The sequence below is a fragment of the Silurus aristotelis genome, assembly GCF_946808225.1.
Source record: "Silurus aristotelis genome assembly, chromosome: 22".
Classification (NCBI taxonomy): Eukaryota; Metazoa; Chordata; class Actinopteri; order Siluriformes; family Siluridae; genus Silurus; species Silurus aristotelis.
In genome coordinates this window covers 9,199,688-9,218,608 of record NC_139595.1, presented here as the reverse complement: position 1 = coordinate 9,218,608, position 18,921 = coordinate 9,199,688, and the positions used below count along the sequence as shown (strand labels likewise).

Sequence of the window (18,921 nt, the reverse complement as noted above, 5' to 3'; positions counted from 1 at the left end):
AATCCCTCAGGAAGGATAAGGAGAGGAGCAGTTGTCTGTGGTCACCACTTTCAAAAACATTGCCTCTTTGGACTTAAAGATTTTAAATACCCAATTCACCTTGTGAATGAAGATTGGGATCCTCAGTCTGGTTCTGGCTGCCACCTAGTGGGCTCACTGTAGTACCAGGCGTCTCTAAAAGGACAAAAAAACAGCAGAATTCATGGTTCCTTTTATCACAGCAAGCCCCAGACCATCACTGTACCACCACCATATTTTACTGTTGGTATGATGTTCTTTTTTTTAAATTTGGTGTTACTTTTACGCCAGACGAAATGGGACACACATCTTCCAAAAAGTTAAACTTTTGCCCTGTCAGTGAACAAGTATTTTCCGAAAAGTCTTGGGGATCAAGAAGATTAATAAGAAAAATGCATGCATGTCATAATAGTAAAATGTTTGTTTTACCTTGTGGAAGCTTAATGGAATCTTTAGTCTGTGTGCTGTTTTCACTTAATATACTGACTGTAGTACCAGGGATCGCTGCAATGAAAAAAAATATAAGTGTTTAATCTTAGAAGTATTTTTCTCCACTGGTAAAACCAACAACATTATATATTTATATATATATAATTATTATTTGAAATGTATGTAAACATTTAAATAAATAAACAAGGTTGTAAGTATTTTAAAGGTACAGGGAGTTGGGGGACAATCATGCTACTAGATGAGGGGAGGATAATAATAATCAGATATTAGTGTATATATATATATATATATATATATATATATATATATATATATATATATATATATATATATATATATATATATATATATGTGTATATGTTTCTGAGTATCCTGCTCGAAGTCATTTTGTAGGGCTCTGTCAGTGCTGCTGTTCCTTCTCACCTTCTCACACAAAGGAGCAGATACCTGTCCTGCTGGGAGGTATATATATATATATATATGCCATTCTGGAGGAGGTGGACTACCTGTGTAACCTGATTGGTACTGACTGCCTTATGCTACAAGTAGTAACCTGCACCCTCACAAAACACAAAACTATAGACAAATCCCTCAGGAAGGATAAGGAGAGGAGCAGTTGTCTGTGGTCACCACTTTCAAAAACATTGCCTCTTTGGACTTAAAGATTTTAAATACCCAATTCACCTTGTGAATGAAGATTGGGATCCTCAGTCTGGTTCTGGCTGCCACCTAGTGGGCTCACTGTAGTACCAGGCGTCTCTAAAAGGACAAAAAAACAGCAGAATTCATGGTTCCTTTTATCACAGCAAGCCCCAGACCATCACTGTACCCCCACCATATTTTACTGTTGGTATGATGTTCTTTTTTTTAAATATGGTGTTACTTTTACGCCAGACGAAATGGGACACACATCTTCCAAAAAGTTAAACTTTTGCCCTGTCAGTGAACAAGTATTTTCCGAAAATCTTGGGGATCATCAAGATGCTTTCTGGCTAAACCTAGACGAGCATTTATATTCTTTTTGCTCAGCAGCGGTTTTCTTTTTGGAACTCTGCCATTCAGACCATTTTTCCCCAGTCTCTTGCTTATGGTGGAGTCATGAACACTGACCTTAACTGAGTCAATTGAGGTCTGCAGTTCTTTGGATGTTGTCGTGGGTTTTTTTTGTGACCTCTTGGATGAGTCGTCACTGTGCTCTTAGGGTCATTTTAGTCGGCCGGCCACTCCTGGGAAGGTTCTCCACTGTTCCATGTTTTTGCCATTTGTAAATAATGGCTCTCACTGTGATTTGCTGGAGTACCAAAGCTTTAGAAATGGCTTTAAAACCTTTTCCGAACTGATAGATCTTAATTACTTTGTTTGTCATTTGTTTCTGAATTTCTTTGGATCTCGGTATGTCGTCAGGTTTTTATAGAGATCTTTTGGTGTACTTAACTTTGTCAGGCAGGTCCGATTTAAGAGATTTTTTTGATTGCGAACAGGTTTGGCAGTAATCAGGCCTGGGTTTACTGCTAATCTAGTTTTAGATTTTGTTTTCCCAATGGAAAGCTGCAGGCCTAGATAACATATAAGAGAGAGTGCTCAGGGACTGTGCTGACCAGCTGGCAGGTGTCCTTTACAGACATCTTTTATATCTCCCTGATCCAGGCTGTGGTCCCTGCAAACTTCAAAATGACCACTATCATCCCGGTGCCAAAGAAGTCAACAGTGAGGCGTCTCAATGATTACCACCCGGTAGCACTGCCTTCCATTATTATGTAGTTCTTTGAGCATGTAGTCAAGAAGCACATTCACTTTGCTCTGCCCACCTCAGTGGACCCACTCCAATTTGCATATAATTTCAACCGCTCCACCGAAGACACTAGCTCCTAAACCCTGCACTTTGTTTTCTACATCTGGACACAAAGGACACATATGTCAGAATGCTGTTTTTTTTTATTTATTTTTAATACATTTTTTTTTACTTCAGCTCAGCATTCAAAACAATCATTTCACAGCAACTGATGAAGAAACTCTTTCTACTTGGTCTCAACACTCTACTCATCAAACTAGATTCTAGACTTCTTGACAGAAAAACCACAGCCAGTGTGCATCGGCAGCAGAACATCAGACACCAGGTGCCCCCCAAGGCTGTACACTCATCCCACTGCTGTTCATGTTGCTTACCCTTGACTGCATAGCAAAAAGTCGTAATCCAAACTTATTGTCAAGTTTGCTGATGACATGACAGTAGAGGGCCTCATCAGCAATGACAATAAAATGCGATACAGAGAGGAGGTGAAACAACAGTAAACTGGTGTCACAACAACAACCTGTCTCTTAATGTAGACAAACAAAGGTGGTTGCTGTAGACTTGCTCATCACTATCATCATTTACACTGTTCTTACAATTCAACCTTATATTTATCACATTATATATAATCACATTATTGCACCTTAAATCTGCTACCCTATGTTTTAATGCTGACTCTTTATTTATGTCTAATGTTCACTCTTACTGTTCACAGTCGATGCACATTGGTGGGTTAGTAACATTTCGTTCTTTTGTATACTGTGTATGTGGAAGAATGACAAAGAAGCTTGAGTTAAGTTGAGTACTATTTACCATGACTGGTTGGAGTTGGTTTTGTTGTTTCGTCTGTAGTAACATTCACAGATGTTGTTGGATTTGTACTAAAGGTACTCGTTACTGTAGTCACTGTGGTGGTTATCATTGTTGTGGTTGTTTCTAAGATTGTAACAACAACAAAAAAATCATTATAATCCATTATTATTTGAAATGTATATGTTTAAATAAACCTGGGTCAAGAAGGCTAAAAAAATCTAAAAAAAATGTTTAGAAGGTACACTGATTCCCAACCCAAGTCTCACTTTAACACCTAAAATAGACAGTCATTTAGAATTCCACCTAAATAAATTCTAGAGGAATTATTTACATGTTTTGACCACTGACAGGTTGTTGGAGTAAATTGACTATTGGAAATCTTTACATAACAGCAAATCTTTACACAAAATGTTTTATTAGCATTGTCAATGTTAAAAGAAATACTTTTAAAAGTAAAATATTTTTTAAACATTTTTTTCCAAAAATCATCTGCATAGAGTATATTATGCAAATATTTACCATAGGGAACAATTTTGCTTAGTTTCCATGTGTAGGAACTAATTTAAATGGTTGTTTGTTATACTCTAATAAAAAAAAAAAAATCTTAGAATGTTGTTCAGGCATAATTTTTAAACAGATCATTTTTACTCTAAAATGTCTTTTTCTTTATCTTTTGTTTTGTTGTTTTTATTTAATATCAGACTCACAGGCACAGTGCTGGATAACGTGTATGATTCCTGTTAAATATTTTAACATGAAATGTAAAAATTTTATATTTTATTACTACATTATGACTACATATTTTCTGACACTTCTATGACTACATTTGAATAATTTATGCATATGTTCTAATATCCTGCACATAATACCTTTTTTTGAGGAGAGTTTTCTATTGGGGTAGACACAGTGAAAGTACCCTTACTCCACCCCAACTCTCACACGAATCATGGGGTTATGGTGTGGTCTTGGAACAGGTCTTTTTAATGCAGTTTATGTATTTATTTTAATATAGCAATAAACAACATTTTAAAGTGTAGTGTAATATAAAGTAAAATATTCTGAAAGTGAAAATACTCTGTTAAACTCTATAAAACATACATAAGAATGATAATAAATTAAACAATATTTTACTCTTCAACACCTCCAACAGGATTAAATTTGTTTACAATTTCACAGTTTCTTCTTCCTGAAAATAGTCTTATTTGAGTAATATGCATGAGCTATGTTTGCACACTCTTTTAGTAGTAGTTGATGTGATGCATAGGTTTGTATGCACTAAATCTTACGTATTATGCAAGTTTGACTGTAGTCTGGGCAGCAGTCCCCTAGAAGCACACAGCTTTCATCACAAAAACATCCTCTAAAGCAAGAATTATTTGTCCCCTTGCAGCATAGAACTATAGGTTCTGCACATCCAGCTGTAACACACACAAATATATAAAGAATAAAATTAAATATGAATAAAAAGCAGGAAATTATGGCCAAATGTCCCAATCTATATTAAAACTTTAATCTTTTATTAAAGTAACAGCAAATGAATCAGGAAGAAAGTTTATGCCAAACCTTAACTTTGATGCCAACCAATGCCACTGCACAATTTTAAACAGTTTTAGGACATTTCATAGTCACTAATGCAGTCAATTCCATTGAATGAAACAAAATGTACAGAAGAAGCATTTTTTTCTGCCATTATTGAAAAGTAAAATAATTTAGAAAGGTAAAAAAACATACACAAAAGGAACATTTCATATTGCTTTAGCTTTTTTTCTGTTCTTTGTCTTAGCATAATACAATGAGTGTTATTGATGGAAATGGGAAAAGATTGGATTACTCACATAAAGGAATCTGACACTGTAGATTAACATGTCTCAATTTAAAGTGTCAAGTGTCAGGTATAATGTTTCCATCTATTGTCTCCCAACACTCATTTTCTTTTTCAGCTTAAAATCTTTTAATTTATGTTAAATAATCTTTCCTATTAATTTTACATTATTTGAAAGCTGTTGACATTTTATAATGGGATTTTCCATGTATAAAAAAAAAAAAAAGAAAGAAAGAAATAAAACTCATTAAGTTGTTTTATTGACAGATTTACAAAATCTTTTTAAGAAATACATTTCTTTATATTCTGTTAAATTCATATTTATTTTACTTGACATTTTGTATTTTCTTTTTTAAATGAGTAAAATGTAGGCATTCACAACTGTATTATAACAATATATAAAAGTATAACACTATAGTATTAAAAAAATATTTGTATATTTGTATCTATTTATCTATTTATCTATTTATTTATTTATTTATTACAAATTTACTAATTTACATTGAGGACCTGGAAAGCATATAGGAATTCAAACTGTGTTCCTCGGCTTCCATTACAAAAAAGTATTCTATTCTCCTAAAGATTAAATTAAAATTGGTGGATTCTCAAAGATTCATAAATGTTTGGTTAGAAAAGATTAATAAAAAATACAAAATTAATAAAAAAGGAATTAACTTTGTTTCATGTAAAGTCAGTCACAGCATTCAGATCTTTTCAGGGGCTTATTAAAATTCTTTCAGCAGTATTGTGTACCCAATGTAGGTATAAATGTAGTATAGTGGTGCATATTATGCATATTGATAGTATAGGGTTCTTTATTATATAGTAATAGCAACAAACAGGGTTTTTACAGCATTTACAGCTCTGGAAAGCCTAATTATCAGATCTAAATTAATTATGAACTGGATCAGGTAAATTCATATTCTTAAAAATATTAGTGTATTAATTTATATAGTTTTCATATAATTAAATACTTTGATCATTCATATAACCTATCTAGAGTCTACTAAGACTATTTTATTTTTGCCATGTTATCTTAGCTCATGTCCTTATTGAAAGCCTTTCTTTTAATACATGTTTATATATGAAATAATCAGTCTTTACCTGATGCCTGGTGTTTTTGTTCTGTAAACAAAAGCAGCAGGAGTATTTGAAAGTGTATCAGCCTCATCCTCCTGACCAGCAATCCGAACTAAGTACAGTATATGTATACAGTATTTAGTCTGTGTGCATGTGTGAGTGAGAAAAAGAGAGATGCACTATGTTTAAGGCATCATGAGTTTCAAACATTTTATACTTCACCATGTTTTCCAATTCCTCATCAGAACATGCTGTGATCTGAGGGTGGATCCAGTTTCCTGCCAGCTTGCTATGCTGGTTCTACCAAAAGTCTGAGATGCCTAAAGATTATTGAGTCACATTATGTCTGTAAAGGTAATCCACAAGAATTTAAGAAATGTGGAAATACATACGAAGAAAACCCCTTCTAGTAGTTAAACCATATTGAATGTTCACATTCAAATAATAATAAAAAAAACCTATATGTTTTTGTGTTATAGGTAAGAACAGGAGATTGTAGCTTACCTATTCTTTTTTTGTTCCATTTAACATGATAATTTTTATTGTGTATCTTTAAAGGTATTGTACATGCACATACAAAAACCTTTTCATTCTGGCAACCCTGTATATAAACAATGGCCTACAACTTTTTAAACCTATTTATCTTACAAAAACCTTGCAGTTGACTGATGATTTGACTGTATTTGAACAAGGAAATCAACAATCTGCTCTAAATTATGAAATACATTAAATTCAACAAATACACAAATATTCATTAAATTCGACAAATCATGTTTAAGAAAAAACACGCTGCCAAATTTTTTGTTTTTTTCCTCTTTAGTAATTTGTTAGTTTTTATTGCATTTCTTTCTATTGCATCTGTCCATGTAATCCGACATCACACTTTACAAAAGATCTAATTTCTGAGAGCTCCAACTACTCCCACAACCCTATCTCACCCCACCCCCAATCTAGGAATCTGTTTTTCTGTGTAACACTTTAGCAGCCTTCACTGCGCTTAGCCTCCCTAATTGTCCATAAAAATTATTGCCTTGTGTATTATGGCAATGTTAATTGATTTTGTCTAATAATTGAACCAAATTAGTTATATTCAGTGATGTCCCCCAGTCTCAGCACTTATCTGACCTCACACTACACAACACCCACAACAACTGTTTGACACATCCCACTATCTCACAGGGTACAGGAAAGACACGTTTCTAGACTCTTCTCTATTCTGGCGCTAAGGTGGTGGAACAAACTTGCACTTGATGTCTGAACAGTCACTAGCAGTGTTCACATGAAAAGACCTCTAAAGACCTACCTCTTCCAGAGCTTCTTAAATGAACACTTCTTGCATTGAAGATTCTCGCATTTTGAAAGTATAACATTCTTAGTCTGTGTCCTAATAAATCAGCATAAGAATATGTTTATTAATAGATCTGTGCCACTCTTAGTCACAACACGAAGGCTGAGGTTCTCTTTTACAGTGGTTTAATGCAATGGTCCCCAAACTTTTTTTTGCCACGGACCGGTTTAATTTCTGACAATATTTTCACGGACCGGTTAATATCGGACGATATTTTCACGGACCGGCTTTAAGGTGTGGCAGATAAATGCAACAAAATAAAATGATTCGACCGGCATAAAATGGTATTTTCTAAATATAATAATAAATGTGAATCCACAAGATGTGCTTCAGGGCACAGCCACCTCTAGCGGGCGTCCTCCTTCAGCTCCTCCCGGTTTCGTAGCTGAAGGAGGAGACCCGCCGTCTCTTAGGAGGCTCCAACGACTGCAGGGCACTGCTCCACTGGTCGGGTCAGAGGCCAGTCTCGAGAGACTGGTTCCCTTAAGAGATATCCTGGCAGCCTGGGAAAGGCTGCCAGACGTGTCTCAGTGGGTCCTGCGCACGGTAGCGAGGGGCTACTCGATTCAGCTTGGGTCCTCTCCCCCCGCTTTGATGATTCATCTGTTCTCTGTGTGGTGTCAGACCCTGAAAGGTTACGTGTCTGCTATTGCATCTTATTGTGCTTTGCTTGCTGAGCAGTCACTGGGTAAACACCCTTTGGAGACACGTTTCCTACTTAGCACCCAGTGGCTGAGGCTTGGGACGTGACCCACAGTGCGTGTATGGGATTTGGGCAGCATGCTGGAGGCTCAGTCTGAGCACCCCTTAGAGCCATTGGTCGAGGTAGCCGTTAGGTATTTGTCTATTAAGACTGTTTTCCTTCTGGCTATATCCTCCCTGAAGCGGGTCGGGGACCTACAGGCACAGGACGAGTCTGTGGAGAAAGTCAGACCAGCTTGTTTGTCTGCTATGACCCCTATAAAAAAGAGCTACCTGCCAACAAGCAGACTCTCAGTTGGTGGATTGTGGATGCTATATTCTCTTCTTATGAGTCCTCTGGTCTCCCTGCTTCTTTCCGGGTCAAGGCTCACTCCACTCAGAGTGTGGTGGCCTCTCCGGCCTGGCCCACTGGAGTCCCTCTCCAGGACATTTGCAATGCTGTGGGATGGTCCAACCTGCTGTACCTCGTCAGGTTCTGTGTGGCGCCCTCTCCGGCCTGGCCCACTGGAGTCCCTCTCCAGGACATTTGCAATGCTGTGGGATGGTCCACCCTGCTGTACCTTGTCAGGTTCTATAACTTTGACCTTAGAGCCACTCCTGGCTCCACTGTACTGAACTCTGGCTGTGCTCTTTCACAGTAGGCAGGGACTGGTCAGTAAGGCATGATTGGACTCTCATTCCAAAAGTGTTGCGATGCAGCTTGAGTTGCTTAGAGGGAACGTCTTTAGGTTACGTATGTTAGCTAGTTCGCTGAGGGATGGAGACACTGTGACGCTCTAAGCCACACTCCCTGCATCCCTGCCGCGCTTCCCTTCTCTTTTGCAGAAGCTAGCATTGGCTCCTCCCCATGCGCGTTTTGTAGCTTCCTGGTTGTGCTGGTGACGTTGCGTCTCTCCGTTGGCTGGATTACACACGTGATTCAGAGTGTGAACAACGCGGAAGTGTTCCCAAACGTATCGTTCCCTCAGGAAACCAGGGTTACATACTTAACCTAGAGGCGTTCTATCTCGTCATCCAGATGACATAAAAGAAAGTGCCATACAAAGGCATGATGGGAATAAAATTAAATAATAATAATAAAACTCTTAGAAAGAATGTTTTGCTTAAGTAAAAAACAACTAAGTATTGAAATCACAATAAACATTATAAAATAATCAAAATGTAAAATGACACAAATTAAACTATAAAAGGTTACCGAAATAAGCAAGCATCTAAGTGCACCAGCAACATCTAGTGGAAGCAAAACTTCTTGAACTTCTCTTTTAGCCATTAACCTTTTCCTCTTTATATTAATGTTGTGTGTTCATTATTTTAATTACCTCTTGTGTAGCTGCTACTTCAGCCGCTGCTTCTTGTCTTTTCTGAAAAGAATCCTGGAAAGACTGACTCGGCATCCTAAAGACAGACCATGATTTGCATGAGATTGCTGAGATGGTGCTGGACAGGGTGGCTTCAAACACTGAATCTGAATCAGGCCAAAGTATGTTCTTAGGATGGAGAAGTGTTTAACCGTTTCATTTCCAATCCTAGTAATGGCAAGACAGGTCTCATTTATTCTCTGAATTTCTGGTTCAGGGCTTCTGAGGTTTCTTATGTCACCATAAATATGGTCGACCTCAGACTGAATGGCATTAATGGTGCTCACAACCTCAAAGATCAAATATGCATCATCATTGTTCTTCATGGCTCTTTTCAAACCATTGATATGATACTTCCATTTTCTAAACTTCTGTTTAAAGCTTCTTTTCAGATTGTCCAGCCTAGTGTCTTGCAATATTTTACGCTTTTTGTTAAGAATGCGTACACTTTGACTTCTGATATCTGGGAACTGTGTATTATCTGCTCCTACCTGAGTTTGTTGTACTTGCACAGCCACTTCAACATGCTTAGCTATATCAACCTGCTGTGTTGGGATAACCTGCTCTGCATCATCAACCTCTTGTTCTGTAGGATGTGTCCAGATAGCTTCTTTAGTGGACTGTTGTTTTTTCACTTGAATCTGACATGTCAATTTGTATGCACTATGATGTGATATTTAAAGACAGACTAAAGTTCTAGTGCATCTCATGTAGACTTGTGTGGTTCAACCATTTAAACTGTAAACTATAGGACTGAAGAAGCAGAAGCATGAACAACTTGTGACTTTTGAATATTCAGAAATATAAAGTATACAGAAAATTTCAGCTTTAATCTTCCTCAATAATACAACATATTATGCCAATGATTATTAGAGAACTTCCACTTATATCTTAAGGATGATGGAAATATTACAGCAATTGAGACTTCAGCAACAGTTCACCAAACCTTGTGCTGCTTCCAGACACTAAATTAAAAGTGCTTGATTTGTTCAGCCTTTACTTGCCCACTGCTGCTTCAGTCATATAGCGGTCACTTGAACGTTCTACTTTCCTTATCCAACATGTGTTACCTCCTGCTGGCCGACTTTAACGGGCACCCTTTACCATCTGACGATCTTGGCCTTCACCAATGCAGTTGTGTTCTACTGTGTCACTCTTAGTCACAACACGAAGGCTGAGGTTCTCTTTTACAGATGTTTAATGCATACGTCCATGCGGACATCAACACCATAGAACTAAAAAAAAAAAAAAAAGGATGAAAAATAACAAACATCAGTCACAGTCACAACTCCTAAATAAACAAAAAAATACATCTACATACCAATTTTGCCGGCTTGTAAGCTAAGAGAGAGATATATATCTTAAAGTCTCTTGATTGGATCGCTTATAATTGTATAAGGAAATGCATCTTTTGATGATCGCATCGTTCCATCTCTACATGTAGATGACATAACAGGAAGTGCCATACAAAGGCATAATGGGAATAAAATAAAACATAACCAAAAAACTCTTAGAAAGAATAAGTCTTGCTCAAGTAAACAACAATTAAGTATGGAAATCACAATAATGATCATCAAATAATCAAAGTATAAATTGATACAAATTGACCTATAAAAGGTTACCGAAATAAGCGAACATCTTGATGCACAAGCGCCATCTAGTGGAAACAGACATATCTCAGGTGGCTTTTCAATAGCAAATACAGGATCTTTGTAACTTTGTAAGTCCCTCTGGATAATGGATTTCAAGTCTGCACTATTAAATTTATTGAAAGATTCAATAAATTAATATAAACAAATCATTTTGATACGGCCAACTATACATCCTGCCCCTTTTTAACCTGATATCTGGTGTGCTTGTTGTGAAGCAGGAGCATCTTAAAGCATATTTTTCTCATCCTTCTGACCATAAACCCAAAATAGATACAGACTGTATTTGGTTGACGTCACCTACAGATTCAGGGTTTTCAGTGGAAGAACTAAAAAGACCTGGAGTGATGTCACATAAGTAAAGAGAGCTGAATCCAAATTAAAATTATAGATGCCAGAAAAGAAAAGTGTAAATCCATTAGGAGCATTAATATATATGTATGTATGCAGCTCTATCACTCATCTTGTTATGAGGATAGTATAGTTAATGCATTTAAGAAAATAGGCTTATAACTGTAATCTAATCTAAGTAATACAATATTACTTAGCTTATGCTATTTTGTCTGCTATTCTATTACACATAAAGCAACAAAATAATTTTTCTGTTCAAATACCTCACATACTATTATAATTTATAGTATGTAGTTTATCGTAAAGTGTGCAGCATGCAAAAAAACAAACAAACAAACAAAAAAAAAAAACACCTAACCAGTTTAATTGAACTGTAGTTAAACTAGCATTTAATGATTTGGTTAATTAGGATTTGGTTCATGGCAGGGTTCGCTCGGGGCACCATTCAAGCTAGAACTGCCACTTAATGTTAGAGATGAGTGAATCTAGATTCATCCAGGTTAAATAAGTAGATCCTTCATATGACTCAGAATTCATGAATCCTCCTTTCCTTTACCCGGATCATCACTTGATTCCTTGCTTATCTTGCTCCTAACAACACAAAAAATGAATAAATTGTAAAAATGATTTGTAAATAAATACAAATTTTAAATTATACCATTTGGTTGTTCTAAGTTGTGGTTGGCAAGTAATCAGAGGAGTCAGAGTGCCCCCCCTAGTGGAAGGACTATGGCAAAAGCAGGCAGAATCCCTATAACTATGACACAATCTGCAGCTGTTTCACTTTTCCAAGATTAAATGTAGTGCTCTATATTCTACTTTTTTAAACATTACACCAACATATTTAACATGTTGGACTGTTATGTTTGTCAAGTCAGATATTAAATAACATAAATGCAATTGACTTCTTGCGAGTCTCTTTCAGTAACTGCATGTTCTTGTGCTAAAGTCTTAGGAGAATATTTGCTACGTTGATTATTATGTGGTGACCGCTTTAAAACAATGATGTTGTGTGCCTGTTTGTATAATATGCAATTCCTGTGATTCTGTTTGTAAATAGGCTTTTAATATCCATTTGCTCTTATTTTAACCAACACTCCTTATGGCATGTTGAAGTAATGTGTAAATGTATTTGTTATTTATATTTTTTACCTGCATAGTTGCCAAAACACTGTTAAATTTCAAATATCAGAAACAAAAATATTTGGCTTTTGCTCATGCGATTTATGGCAAAGCAATGTCGAGTAGCTAACTGAGTTGATCAGGAAACTTCCTGCATGGTCAGAAATACAAAAAAATAATTCTAAGAAGTTGGTGAGTGCCCTCTAGTGGGATTACATGGCAAAAACAAGGCAGAATCCTTACTGACTCAAGGGACCCGTGAGACCCGGGTCTGTTTACTGAGTGATTCAGAAGGATCACATTTCTTATCTCTAATATTGAAGGACAGGATATATATTATTTAAAACCGAGGCATTAAAGTAAGAACAACAAAAATCACTGCTCTGCTGTAAAATGAATGAAATGGATTTGGAGGATCTTACATTTTTAATGCTCTCTGTTTTTTCAGTTCCCGCCATGGCAAACGCTGACTGCTTCATCTGAGGCTCGTTTTCATGTGTGTATAAATAGCTCTCCTTATGTGGCGATCTTCTGCCTGTTTAGTTCCTCTGTGAAAGATTGTTTCGCTGTTTGTTTGGTTTTATTTTTCTCGTTACCCTTTATGTTTTGGGATCAAGGATTTATATTTGGTTTTGTTTGTTTTCCCGCACTTTGGTGCCTTGTTCTTTCAATAAATATCATGGACATTTTTCCAGCCCTTTGTCTCCGTAAAAGGGTTTACAATCACTCCAGTGGCAGCTCATGCAACACGCACTTTCAGGTTCTGTATCGCACACGATATATATTTCACACACCCTTATGTCATGTGCCTAAATAACTCAATGAAGATGTACATGAATTTGAAATAGCAGTTCTTTTAAGAACTATTTAAAATAAAATAGTATGGTTATTAATTAATTTTTTAAGTTTTACACAATTTCTAAATTGAAATTGAGTTAATTTAAATGGGAGAGTTTTATGTTCTCCATGGGAGGTTTTTGTTCTACATTTATGCTTTTTCCCATTTACACGTTCAACCGATGGAGTACAGTTTTACTTAAATTGTTTTATTTGCATTAACTAAAAAATGTGTCAAAATGTAACATGTTTTTTGTTTGTTTAAATAAACAGATAGATCAAAAAGAAAAATGTATACAAATACAACCTGCAACCTAGAAATATACATATTTACACACCAACAATTTTGCAGCATCTACAGGATTCAAGTAGTCTTTTGATTAATAAAGTTCTAATAAGTTCTACACGAGGAAGGGTTTCCCAAGTTTTATGTCACGCACATTTTTCGTCGGATTCGGTGGCTATTCTGAATGTTTGCAACAGTGTCCAGTTCATCCTAAAAACAAAGCATAATGGGCATTAATAATGGAGTATTTGCATTTGCAGTAATGCAGTAAATTGAAAAGCAGTGAATTCGCATTGTTTACTGAAGCAGGAGAAGTAGAATATTAGTTGCAAATAACTATTAAAAGCATTATAATCTAGGATATTGAAGAATAAAAAGGTGTCTATTATGATACTCAGCAGTCTGAGTGTTGTTTTGTATATTTTTTAAATATATACATAAAGAAAAAAAAAGAAAATATTTTTGGTGTGATATTTTTTAGTGCTGAATCCCAATCCATTGCTCATTTTTATATAGTCTACATTATGCTATGTTCGTATTCTGGACTCATGGGCCGTTTGTAGAAAGTATTCTTTATTATTAATGTGTTTACTGAGACAAGGTTTAAATTAAATAAAAAAAAAAACTAAATGTTAATTAAAATCTTAATTTGATTTAAATATTATTTGAATATTTTCGCCAAGAACTACGATTTACATAATTACATAATTGTCCATCGGTTTGTCGCTTGCTATTGTGAAAGCAGGTTGATGGCGAGGACTGACTGATCCTACATACTCAGTCTGAGCTTTATAGAATTTTTCATCAGTCAGATGTGGTTAGGTGGACAAAAAGGAACTTCAGCGAGATCAGTGCTGGACAGTTTCTAAATCAATTAATGAATGAATGATTTAATAAATCAATAAATGAATTAATAATACAAGCAATGGAGCACTGGGTGCTGTTTCATTGTGCTGGATCTTTTCAATGTAGCTAAATTTTAGTTATTACAAGTAAGATAAGATAAGATATACCTTTTTTTGTCTCAAAGTTTCTGATACACTACATTTGTAATTATTCAGCTCATTTGTAATACAAAACTGCCTGTTTCCTAAATTCTGCAAGTTATACACCTGTCTCCTTTCAGAATCTGAATAAGGCTGAGCTTCATAGCTGGAGTATATTGTGTAAATGCTAAATATAAAACACATAAATGCGATTAAAATCTATAAATAACATATGCAACCGAATAGTTACAAGCAGAGAAGTTCACCAATGAAAGTCAATTATGATCAACCAACATTAATTAGGCACTACTTAATAAAATAAAGCATGCTTATTCATTAAATGTTAAGACACAACATTCCAGTTAAATAATGCCATACCTGAGATACTGGGTTCTTTATTATAAAATATAGTATTGTTAAATTGTCTTTCATTTACATTTACATTACATTTACGGCATTTTGCAGACGCCCTTATCCAGAGCGACGTACAAAAGTGCTTTGAGTCTCTAGCAATGAATAAATCTACACTGGTACCCAAGATTACAAACGTAATACAAATATAACTCTTGAATTCTACAAAGCAAACTTAGAAAGTGCTAATTTAAGTGTTTCAGGAAGAGGTAGGTCTTCAGTCGTCGCTTGAAGATAGCCAGGGACTTCGCTGTACGGACATCTAGGGGAAGTTCATTCCACCACCTCGGTGCCAGAACAGAAAAGAGGTTTGAAGTGTACTTACCTCTCATTCTGAGAGAAGGTGGTACCAGTCGAGCAGTGCTTGAGGATCTCAGGCAGCATGGTGCAGTGCGAGATGTGATGAGGTCTCTGAGGTAAGATGGCGCTGGTCCATTTTTGGCCTTGTAGGCAAGCATCAGTGTTTTGAATCTAATACATGCAGCTACTGGAAGCCAGTGAAGAGAGCGCAGCAGTGGGGTGGTGTGGGAGAACTTGGGCAGATTGAACACAAGTCGTGCAGATAAGTTTTGGATCATTTGCAGTGGACGAATAGCGTTCAGGTGAAGACCTGCCAGCAGAGAGTTGCAGTAGTCTTGAAATGACAAGAGACTGAACAAGCACCTGGGAACCCTGTGTGGACAGAAATGGTCGAATCCTTCGGATGTTCGGCAGGAACGAGCCACATTAGCGACAAGTGGGAAGAAGGACAGTTCATTGTTCATAGTTACCCCAAGGTTACGATTAGTTACTGAAGGGGAGAGCAGAGAGTCATGAAGAGTTATTTGGAGATTTTGACCTGGAGATGAATCACCTGGGATGACCAACAGTCCTGGGGTTGAGTTTTAGTTGATGAGCACTCATCCATGAAGATATGTCTGTCAAGCATGCCGAGATCCAAGCGAAAGCTGTGGTATCTGATGGAGGGAAAGAAAAGATTAGTTGAGTGTGATCTGCATAGCAGTGGTAAGAAGACCCATGAGCGGATTTGACTTTCAGCAGAATGATAATTTCATCATGCTATAATAGCTATAATCTACTTTAACAAATAAACAGTTAATTTTTATAAGCATTTCTTTTAAAACATCATGGCTGACAGAAATCGGAAAACTCTGCACGGGTAATTTTAGACAGAAATATATCATAAAAACAACACCTAGAATTATTTTTATTACATGTAAGACTTTAATAATACAATACAAATAACAGAAATGACAAAACAAACATGGGGAACAGCAAATGTATTGCTTCAGCTATGATAAATGGCCTTTACTTGAGTAAAATACATCAGTTTCAGACTGTTCTAACTGGCAAATACTGTTCTCACATTTCATAAAATCTAGTCGTGCAAGTTCAATGTTCATGAAAAGAAAAGAAAATACAATTCACAAAATATGAACTCAGGACATTTTCACACTTCAACTTGCATTTGCATTCCACAAAGGGTCAGCAAGGGTTGAAGTTTTTAGTCTAACCAAAGAGAAGTCACTTGTTTGGTACTTATACATGTATTCCCACTGGCCCTTTATGGAGAAGCCTGTAGGACATGTATGAGGACAGTGTGACAGCAGTGAAGTGTGCAGTAGGAACAAAAGACTAGTTTAAGGAGGAGGTTGGACTGCATCAAGGATCAGCTCTGAGCCCTTTCCTGTTTGTAGTGGTGATGGACAGTTTGATGGACGAGGTCAGACAGGAGTCTCTTTGGACTATGATGTTTGCAGAGGATATTGTGATTTGTGGTGAGAGTAGGGAGCAGGTTGAGAAGAGCCTGGAGAGGTGGAGGTACGTGCTGGAGAGTAGGAGTAAGACAGAGTACATGAGTGCGAATGAAAGGGAGGGCAGGGGAGTGACTTTGTTTGGGAATAAGGCATGAAGCTTTGACAGTAACCCTGGATTCTGCACTTAGTCTTTAGTTTCTGATTGGAGTCTTTGTCTTGTTACTGAATTTGTTGGTTCATGGTTATCCATGAGATTTATTAGTGTCCAAAATCTATTAAGAAATATGGCTGACTCTGTTTAAACTCTTCGACCATGATGTTGTGAGTGGACATGAATATGTTATAGGTGGAGTTTTACTGTTGATAAGCTGGTGTAATGATGGGTCTATTGATCTGCATTTTAAAGGGAAAAGCCATACCCTTGGTTCCCACACTGATAGGTTGAGGTTGCACTCCACTGGTTGCTTCACTCCTGGAAAGATACAATTTCAGAATGTCTACAATAAAAAGACCGCACCACTTAGAAAATACCAGGAAGAAATTATACACAAGAGTTGAAGTCGCAAGCATTGGGATAAAGCTGACACGACCTCACCACCAGCATCGCCCATGACACGTCGTTTGAATATATGTTGCGACGTTTAACAGAAATGACATGTTGAATCAAGAGGACAAATTGAAAAGCAGATATTTTTTTAATGTTATCGTGGAAAAAAATACTCTGTTCCTGGCCATGCTAACCATTCCAGTCATTAGTATTTAATACTGAACAACTCCCTGCATATTGGAGGCAGAAAGAAAAAGCTGTGGATCTGTACTATTCATCATTTGTATTCAAGATAACTAGATAAGAACTATTCATAGTTAATGTGTCAGAGATATAGCAAAATATCATTTTGAGGTAAAAATGTGGAAATGTACAAATAAATGTAATTCTTAGTTACTACATGATTCCTGCTGGCACTTAGTGTAGATACCCATACAAAATAATGACAGTCACATGGCACAGCTTTGATATAAAAGGCAGGTTTGAGGAAGAGGGGAAGAGAGCGTGTGTCTGCCTGGCAAAAGACTTAAGTCTTTTAATGTGAGTTGGCCATCAACCCTGAGATTTAGAAACTTGTGTAGCATGCATTTGGCTTCAGGTTATCCATTATTACCAAATTGCAAATGCTGACCCAAAGGGCAGCCCACAGGGTAAAGGGAAGATGCTGAGTGCTGAATATTATACTTAGATTATACTGAAGGCCAAAATCTTCCATACTAATGTGGATATTACATAATCTATTTCAAGTTACAAAAACAGCCTTCTTTCACCTTAGAAATATTTCTAAGCTAAGAAATATGTTATCTATATCTGATGCAGAGAAGCTCGTCCATGCGTTTATGACCTCTAGAATAGACTACTGTAATGCATTACTAGGTGGATGTCCTGCATCATTAATAAACAAGCTTCAGTTAGTTCAGAATGCCGCAGCAAGAGTTCTTACTAGGTCAAGAAAATACGATCATATAACCCCAATCTTATCGTCCCTACATTGGCTTCCTGTTAAGTTTCGAATAGACTACAAACTACTGCTACTCACTTATAAAGCACTAAATGGTTTGGCTCCCATGTATCTCTTCAGTCTTTTAACACGCTACAATCCGTCACGCTCCCTGAGATCTCAAAACTCTGGGCTTCTAGTAGTTCCTAGAATAGCAAAGTCCACTAAAGGTGGTAGAGCATTTTTACATTTAGCTCCTAAACTCTGGAATAGTCTTCCTGACAGTGTTCGGGGTTCAGATACACTCTCCCAGTTTAAGTGTAGATTAAAAACATATCTTTTTAGCAAAGCCTACACATAACACACATCACACACATCACATCACAACCTTGTGCTCCAGAATATATGATTACATGCACATTATCAACTTGTGCTGTTAATATCATGAACAGCAGCTACACTAATTCCTCTCCACTGCTTCTCTTTCTCTCCCCATCCCGAGGCATCCTGAGGTTTTGCCAGCTCCAGTCACGTCCCACCTCGTGAAGATTATGGACCTATGGATGATCATGGAGAAGTAGATGCCGAGTGTTTAAAGGCCCTGGCATGGAGAAGCTGATGCTGGATCTATGATGATCACAAATTGTTCTGT

The 18,921-nt window shown here is 36.7% G+C and overlaps 1 protein-coding gene across 2 annotated transcripts in view; it reads right to left on the bottom strand.

The window, feature by feature from the left end:
* Window positions 1–6,146, bottom strand: part of sbspon (somatomedin B and thrombospondin type 1 domain containing) — a 6,249-nt gene extending 103 nt beyond the window's left edge. The window contains exons 1-6 of one of the 2 annotated variants that reach the window (XM_083525375.1): window positions 6,000–6,146; window positions 4,360–4,491; window positions 3,074–3,196; window positions 1,153–1,227; window positions 448–522; window positions 1–174 (exon numbers count right to left, since the gene is read on the bottom strand). The exon at window positions 1–174 is cut by the window's left edge and continues 103 nt beyond it. In XM_083525375.1, coding sequence (XP_083381501.1) covers window positions 83–174; window positions 448–522; window positions 1,153–1,227; window positions 3,074–3,196; window positions 4,360–4,491; window positions 6,000–6,066 — 564 coding nt within the window. In that variant the 5' untranslated portion in view covers window positions 6,067–6,146 and the 3' untranslated portion in view covers window positions 1–82. The remainder of the gene's footprint in view (window positions 175–447; window positions 523–1,152; window positions 1,228–3,073; window positions 3,197–4,359; window positions 4,492–5,999) is intronic. The other variant, XM_083525376.1, reaches the window with a different exon arrangement.
* Between the last annotated feature and the right edge of the window lie 12,775 nt (window positions 6,147–18,921).